The 8,825-nt window shown below is 38.3% G+C and overlaps 1 protein-coding gene across 1 annotated transcript; it reads left to right on the forward strand.

Moving 5' to 3' along the window:
• The first annotated feature begins 4,265 nt into the window (after nucleotides 1–4,265).
• On the forward strand, nucleotides 4,266–8,293 carry LOC132553674 (uncharacterized protein K02A2.6-like). The gene is made up of 2 exons (XM_060217933.1): nucleotides 4,266–4,404; nucleotides 4,635–8,293. Exons 1-2 carry the CDS (start codon nucleotides 4,266–4,268, stop codon nucleotides 8,291–8,293), a joined length of 3,798 nt encoding a protein of 1,265 aa, XP_060073916.1.
• Nucleotides 8,294–8,825: the final 532 nt, after the last annotated feature.

The raw sequence follows: 8,825 nt of genomic DNA on the forward strand, positions 1-8,825 counted from the left end.
GTGTAACTCTGTATATACTTGTATATGTATGTTCAGGGTTACCAGGTCAATGTAAAAGTCAGGGAAATTCATTATTTTGCAAGGTCAGTGAAAAGTCAGGGAATTTTATGAAGAGTCAATGAAATGATTTTTTAATTCCATGGAAGTCACAATTTCAAAAACCCTTATATTGAATCTTCATAATATATTGCCATTGTTTTGTTTCTACAATATAGATGCGAAGGAACCGATATACATTATTACTAAATCCTTTATTAAATTTGGGTCCTGCTAATGATCTTATGAATATAGGAAAATTCCACTTGGATTATGTGGTACTCGGTGTGCAGACGACGTGGAGGAAACCAAGAGAGCTATTCTGGTTTTGCCAGACGTTGTCATGTATGTTAAGAAAGTAGTGACAGGACCAAAGGCTCAGGTATCAAGAATATAGTCTTTCCAAATCTTGAAAAAGCATGCAGCTGATCTACTGATTACAGCGATGCTGCAGTTCTTCATAGCTGTTGAAAAAAATATTTAGCTGGACCATTGTGTCATATTTAACCCATATAGTGTATCATCGTGCTCCGATTTAATTAGCACAATCGACAGCCAATTATATCATGACGTTCCTCCGATTTCCAGAAGACTTTATTGCCCATTGTCAAACATTCCTATGTCGTGATAATCGAAGCTAAGACGATATCCCAGATACTCCTTCAACCGTGTGCACGACAATTCATTGAAGATCTAGACCATGGTTCATACAGACACTTGAGTTCAAAATTCAAGGACTTTTCAAGGACTTTTTAAGGACTAATTTCATTTTTTCAAGGACTTATTCTAAGCAAATTAAATAAAGAACTCACATTTTCAAAGACTTAAAGAACAGTTTTCAGCTTCCTATTATGTTTTTTCTAAAAATATTCATTTACTGTTTACATTTTTCTTTTTAAGCAAGCCTTTTATACAATGTCACAGTTGAAGTTACAAAATGCTGTTGAAGAAATACTAGATCTAGTATTTCTTCAACTTATCCAACTTTGATTCAATATTTTGGTTAATTTTTCCAAATCTTTAGTTTTCTCTTTAGCTGTTCTTTTCAGAGAATTCCCTTGAAATACAAAAGTTATTTTTCCAGTATTCTCTGCTTTTTCATACAACTTCTCTGCACTTTGATTCAGAGATTCAACATCAGATTCAAGTCTCCTCTTTTTCTTCGACAGTTCGTCTTTCACTTCCATAGTGTCATGTCTTTTGTTTTTTTGTTGTCGAATTTTTGCTTTCTCTCTCTCTTCTTCCAAGTACCTTTCATACTTCTGTCTTGCCATTCTAACAGCTAACAACAATTCCTTAGATAGTTCTACATTTAGGATTCCCCCTGCATGGGTAACATAATCACAGATAGTTCTTTGTGCAATCAGTGTCCTTTCTTTCATGTTTTCTACTTCTATTTTTTTTGTTTACACTGAATCCCCTCTCTACAGGTGCCTGTCAATGTGATAAACATAAACACATTTTGATAAGTTTCTTCTAAATTCATCTAAACATCCTGGTCTGCATTGAATTCAGTAAAGTTTGAAATACCAAGCACTGGAATGTTGTCTAGAAACGAAGAATATTCTTGTTGTAGCTGTTCACATTCGCTCTCTGTGAATTTTTTGTAATTCAGAAGCAAACCTAGTACTTTTTTGAATTTCTCCACACATTCTGTTTTTTCATATGCCATTTTATTTGGATTCAGACATGTTAAGTGTCTGACTAATGCATAATGAATTGGACATTTCAGCAATATTTTTTCAAGGAGTGCAACTATGAACATTTCAATCTAAATTCCAGTAAAGATCTGTCAACTACTTTTGACTCCTTCAAAGCCCTTTCACAAGAAAAACCCACATCAATTTTTGAGTAATCAAGATGAAATTCTTGGTCTTCTACATTCAGTTTTGATAACTGCTCATCAGATTTTTCATCAAGAACTTCTGGTTTAATTATTCTTCTCAATAGAGTTCTGATTGTAAGAGATAATTCACTGTGCAGGAAACATACCATTGGTCTACTAGCTTGGAACTTGGTCAAAAAAGGCTCCAACTGTAAAGCAACAGACTTGAAGAAATGTAGCTTTGCAACTAAACATTTATCTAGCACAGCTTCTTTAACCACAGTATTAGACTTGCATGTAGGTTTACTGACTTTCTTACTCTCCACTACTTTTTCATACTTCACAACATTGTCCATAATGTCCAGGGCCCTCTGGCAAACAGGAACATTTTCAAGCCAAAGATGACTTACAAATTTCAATGGCAAAAGTGATGACCCTGTGATTGTAACGAAGTCTTCCCTTCGAGCTGGAAAATCTTTAAACAAATAGTACAATGAAGACAAAAAACTTGAATGTCCCCATTCAGTTGTCTCCGCCCCTGATTTAAAACCATTGTGTACTACATGTAATCCACATGAGCCAATGTTTAATAGGTGACTATCGTAATCATTAAGTACTTGTTGTTTCATACTGTCGAAGAATTTCCAATTGACATTTGGGCCATCCATGCTGATTTGTAGCATGTTTCCTATGTCAAGTCTACTCTCTAAAACACTACCAGTGAAATGTGCCGTTATATCATCAGAAGTGGCATGGCCTAAAATACAATCAAAAATATCACTTGAGGTGTGCTATGTCTGCAATTTTAATGAATTCATGCTAACAGTAATGAGTTCAGATTATTATAAACACAAAAACTTTTCTTTTAAATCTGATCTACATGTAGATCTATTATTTAATATATGGAGGATTATTTAGCCAAGTTCGTTTGGTCAGTTAACAATATTTAGGAATTACATAATACATAGATACATGTATCTACATGTATCAAATCTTAACTTATAAGTAAATTTGACATAAATATATCGCAACTGTAATGATTAATTGGCAGTTGGCACATACTTCAACTTAATTCATGAAGGTCTAGACTCTATGCCTGTTTTTCATATTCAAATTTTAAAATATAAATAAACAAAAATATTGGCTAGTGTACTACTTACCTATGAATTCTGATGTGAAGTATCTTGTCTCAATTTTGTGTGAACATTCACTCCAAAATCGAATATGAATGTCCATTTGTTTTTGTTGCATTTTCTTGTTCAGACTTTCATCAAATAATACAACAAAATATCCAGTTATATCCTTCGTGATTTTAGATTTGAAAAATTCAGTTAATCCAAAAACACATATGTATGAAGTTTTTCTTTCTCCACACGCAAATTGTTTAGCGATTTCACTATCGGGAAACATTGTCTGAAACACTTTCCCTGAAGATTCTGCCGATTTATACGACTGATGACTACAGATCAAATTCAGGGTCCAAATTACTTCTGCTTTCAAAACATCGTCAAGTTTATAAGTGTACGCTGAAAGCGAACTACCTGCTGATGCTGGGGCGACTTCAAGGTCATCAGGCTTATTTGAACTTGAACCGGATTTTGCTAAGCCTGACGTCGATGTTGACGATTTATCTGAAGCGACTGACGTCAAAAACGATTTAATATTTACGCTATTTCCAACTCCTTTAATCCGTGTATTTTCTATGTGCTTCGATTCCTTCATGTGGGACTTCAGGGCACTTTCACCCATAGAAGAAACATCGACACTTCGATTGCAAACTATGCACATTGCCTTATGTTTGTCACCGGAGTCTTTCGTCAGCCATTCTTTGTAAGATTCGTTAGTTTCCCATTTTATGTTGTAAACACATTTCCCTTTTGTATTTGCCATTTTGAAGTAAACCGCCAGTCATCTTATTCTACCACCATTCATGTTGTTTGATAATTATGTAGGATGAGTCATGCTTTACACCGAGCGCTCTTCTGTATGCTTTTGTGTGTCATTCAGTACACTCGAGATCCGGCGGTGTTGACTGTGATTCTCTACCGGGATATATGTGTAATGTTTGTAGAATCATACTAGTCTGGGGCGGTTGCTGTTTCTATCCAACAGTGTTTAGTGTTACCAATTTGTATGTGTATTGCGCATGCTCATTATTGTTGTTGATGACTGCCCGCCATTTTGGAATAAACATGAAACCATGTGCTCCTCGTTTGTTCCCGTAAATCAGCTAATACAAGCCTTGCCTCGGACATTTCAGTGGCGACGAGGATTTCCGGTGCATCGAAGCTGAAGATAACGGCAGTACGGTAAACCAAAAACTCTGTAATTATACTAGAAAGCCATTATTCACCGACAGCCAAGTGGCGAAAGTTTTCACGCACAGGGGCACGTAAACTCGATCATGGCAGTGTACGGTAAAATTGAATCATTCGATTTTGAAATGAACTGGGATGAGTATGTAGAGAGAGTAGAGCAGTATTTTATAGCTAATGGAGTGGAGGACGCAGACAAACAACGGCCGATATTGTTGACGGTTATGAGTCAGAAAATGTATGGACTAGTGCGAAACCTCACATCTCCCGCAAAGCCCTCCGCCAAAACATATGATGAATTAAGACACTCATTTCTCAGCATTTAAAGCCGAAACCTCTCATTATAGCAGAACGCTTTAAATTTTATCAACGAAATCAACATTCGAATGAAACTGTATGTCAATATGTGGCTGGATTGAGACGGCTCAGTGAACATTGTGAATTTGATGCATTTCTAGATGATGCGTTGAGAGACAGGTTTGTGTCGGGTTTGTCTTCCATTCCTACACAACGGAAACTCCTAACCGAAGCTACTCTGACAATGACTAAAGCAAGAGAGATAGCAGTGAGTATGGAAATGGCTGAAAATGAGGCCCGGAAGTTAAAGGGTGACAGAGTGGATAAAGCTGAAAATGTTCACAAATTTCAAGCGTCAAAAGAATGTTTCCGCTGTGGTAAGTCTAATCATAGCGCAGACAGATGTTTCTACAAGAACAGTAAGTGTCATACATGTAAGGAAGTAGGACATTTACACAAGAGATGCCCAAAATCCAAAACCTCTAGAGATAAACCTGGTAACTCCAAAAATCAAGGTACTGGTGGTACCAGATGTAATACTGATTCAGCCAGGCCAACAAAGGGGGACTCAAAGAAACATAAGAAGAGTTCGAAGATTCATTTCATTGAGGATTCAGACCAGGAGGATGTTTCGGAAGTATGGCCGATATTCTCTATAAAGTCCACAGGGCAAAAGGAAATAAGAATTTCTGTTGACATCGAAAAGATAGCTCAAACGATGGAGCTTGACACCGGTTCACCAGTTTCATTGATATCTGATAAGGATTTCAGAGCTAAATTCCAGGGAAAATTCAACCTACAAAACAGCTCGACAATGTTGAAAACATATACTGGTGAAGTATTACCAGTGTTGGGTGAGGCTAACGTCAAAGTGTCTTATGAGGGACAGACCAAACTTTTACCATTGCTTGTTGTAGAAGGTGATGGACCAGCATTATTTGGAAGGAATTGGTTAGGACAACTTCGACTTAACTGGAAAACAATAAACATGATGTCTATCAACGAACAGAAATATTCAGTGTTTGAGGACAAGTTAGGCACGGTCAAGGGGATCACAGCATCAATCAAGCTCAAGGACAATGCCCAACCTAAGTTTTTCAAGGCCAGAACTGTACCTTATGCGCTGAAAGAACAGATAGGTGCAGAACTTCTCAGTTTAGAGAATGCAGGCATAGTGGAAAAGGTGGACAGTTCAGAGTGGGCAACACCCATTGTGCCAGTCATGAAACCAGACGGTTCAGTTAGAATTTGTGGTGATTTCAAGATTACCATAAATCCGGTGCTAGAAGTACCCGAATATCCCCTGCCAACAAGTGAAGAGCTATTCACAAAGCTTAACGGAGGACAAAAATTCTCAAAGTTGGATTTAACTCAAGCTTACAACCAGGTACTACTTGATGAAGAGTCTAGAAAATATGTGACCATCAACACCCATCTTGGATTGTACAGGTACACCAGACTTCCATTTGGTGTAGCATATGCGCCAGCTATATTTCAGCGTACCATGGAAACTGTACTACAGGGATTGGATGGTGTCGGTTGTATCCTGGATGATGTTCTTGTAACCGGGAAAGATGATGTTACCCATCAGCAAAATCTGGATGCTTCACTCAAGCGTTTAGATGACTATGGAGTCAAACTAAAGAAAACTAAGTGTTTCTTCATGAAAGAGGAGGTGGAATATTTTGCTTTTGTAGTGAACAAAGAAGGGATCCACCCATCACCACAAAAAATTGAGGCTATTCTACAGTTAAAAGATCCTCAAAACAAGAAGGAGCTTCAGGCATGGTTAGGGATTGTTAACTATTACCGGAAGTTTATACCTGACATGTCTACCATTGTACAACCACTCACAAAACTACTGGCTGACAAAATTGAATGGAATTGGACAGTAGATTGTCATTCAGCATGTGTGAAAATCAAAGAACTGTTAGTCTCATCAGAGGTATTGATTCACTATGACCCAGAAAAGCCTGTAACATTGGCAGTTGATGCATCTTCGCATGGCCTAGGAGCAGTGATCTCTCACACAATTGGGAACGATGACCGACCGATCGCATACGCATCACGCACACTCACTTCTGCTGAGAAAAACTATTCTCAAATTGAGAAGGAAGCATTAGCGATTATATACGGGGTCCGCAAGTTTCATCAGTATCTCTACGGCCGAAAGTTCACATTGTTGACGGACCATAAACCTTTGACATTGATACTAGGTCCAAAGAAGGGTATTCCTGTGCTAGCAACTTCTCGTTTGCAACGGTGGTCTATCCAGTTGTCTTCATATCAGTTTGACATCAAGTATAGATCAACAACTCAGAACGGGAATGCTGGCACCTTATCCCGTTTCCCTATCGATTCGGAGGATTGTACGGAATTGGACCAGGAAGCCGCAAAGGTGAACAAAATTCAGTTGAACAAATTACCTATCACGGCAGCTCAGATTGCTATGGCAACGAAAAATGATCCTGTTTTGTCAAGAGTGATGTATTTTGTCACTAATGGATGGTCACATGAAAAGCCAGAAAATGAGTTACTTCCCTTTTACCACGTTCAGGAGGAAATGACGGTAGAGGAAGGGTGTTTATTAAGAGGAATCCGAGTGATTGTTCCTGATCGATACCGGGATGACATTTTGAATGAGTTACATGTTAACCATCCTGGAATGGTTAGGATGAAGGCATTGGCTAGATTGTTTGTGTGGTGGCCAAACTTAGATATGGACATAGAAACAAGGGTGGCAAAGTGTGAAAGTTGTAGGAAACAATTACCAAACATGCCACAGTCACGCTCAAACCCATGGTTATGGCCGAACAAGCCTTGGGAACGTGTACATATTGACTACGCAGGACCATTCTTAAACAACATGTTCTTAGTCGTTGTGGATGCCCATTCCAAATGGCTGGATGTTGTAAGAATGTCGTCAACGAGCGCTGGGAGCACCATCAACGCGCTTCGATACATGTTTTCCTCATATGGACTACCGAAAGAGGTAGTATCAGACAATGGACCTCAGTTTGTCGCGGCTGAGTTTGAATCTTTCCTAAAGAAAAACGGTATTAAGCATACCAAATCAGCGCCATACCACCCAAGTTCAAATGGTGAAGCCGAACGTGCAGTTAGAACCTGTAAGACTGGTATGAAAAACTTGGAAGATGAGGAAAGAACATTAAACCAGAAGCTGACATCATTCCTATTGTCATACAGGACAACTCCTCATACTTTGACCAAGGTCACACCAGCTGAGTTATTCATGGGCAGGAAGCTCAGAACTCGTTTGGACATTATAAGACCAAATTTGAAACAGTCAGTTCAATTACGAAATCAACAACATGTCAAGAAAGATCGCACAATGGAGGTTGGAGACTTGGTTATGGTACATGACTACAGAGGTCAAAAGCGGAAACCATCATGGGTTCGTGGACTTATTCTGCAGAAGCTAGGACCAGTTACCTACACCGTACAGGTTGGAGAATTACAGTGGAAAAGACATATTGATCAGATGAGAGCATGTCATCCAGATTGTGTTGTGGATGATTATCAAAACAAGTCGCATTTGCAGGATATCATTGACTTACCATCGTATTTTCCTCGCGAAGAGATAACGCGTGCACCTATGGTTCCTTCAAGTGAGTCGATCACTCCATCTATGATTTCATCTCCAACTCTCAAACGCTCTATTACAAATGAGAGTCGCGAAACCATGCCAAAGACTGTGGAATCTATTCCTTCATGTGATAAATCTGGATCCATGGCAACAGAGTCGCGATTTCCGCGTCGTGAACGTTCAAAACCAAACAGGTTAATTGAAACCATGTGACAGTTAAAAGTTGAACTGGAACTGTTATATTGTGCAACTGTAGTGATTTAATGACAGATAAAATTATACCGAAAGTATAATTATGTTAAATTGTGTTCAGATTTTGAAAGACTGATTTTCATGAACTGTGTGAAAAACATGTTTTGTTCTAGTGAAATTACCTTTAAATACTAATTACAGCCAGTAATTATATTCTTAAAGGGGGGAAAAGTGTAATGTTTGTAGAATCATACTAGTCTGGGGCGGTTGCTGTTTCTATCCAACAGTGTTTAGTGTTACCAATTTGTATGTGTATTGCGCATGCTCATTATTGTTGTTGATGACTGCCCGCCATTTTGGAATAAACATGAAACCATGTGCTCCTCGTTTGTTCCCGTAAATCAGCTAATACAAGCCTTGCCTCGGACATTTCACGGTGTAATAACTCAATTTGAGTTCGTTTGAGGTTCGTTTTAGCGTGATTTTTTAAAATTTATTTTTACTTAGCATAACCAGAGGCGTCTCTGGCATAACATATTTTTGTAAATTTAAC

This window comes from Ylistrum balloti, unplaced genomic scaffold (genome assembly GCF_031769215.1).
Source record: "Ylistrum balloti isolate Yb309-2 unplaced genomic scaffold, AGI_CSIRO_Ybal_v1 Utg370344, whole genome shotgun sequence".
Taxonomy (NCBI): Eukaryota; Metazoa; Mollusca; class Bivalvia; order Pectinida; family Pectinidae; genus Ylistrum; species Ylistrum balloti.

What these genes read in the sequence shown, in the direction of transcription:
- LOC132553674 (XM_060217933.1), top strand. Translation starts at nt 4,266, where the DNA reads ATGGCAGTGTACGGTAAAATTGAATCATTCGATTTTGAAATGAACTGG. An exon ending in GATATTGTTGACGGTTATGA is followed by an intron (nt 4,405 to 4,634) that starts GTCAGAAAATGT and finishes ATGCATTTCTAG; the next exon opens with ATGATGCGTTGAGAGACAGG.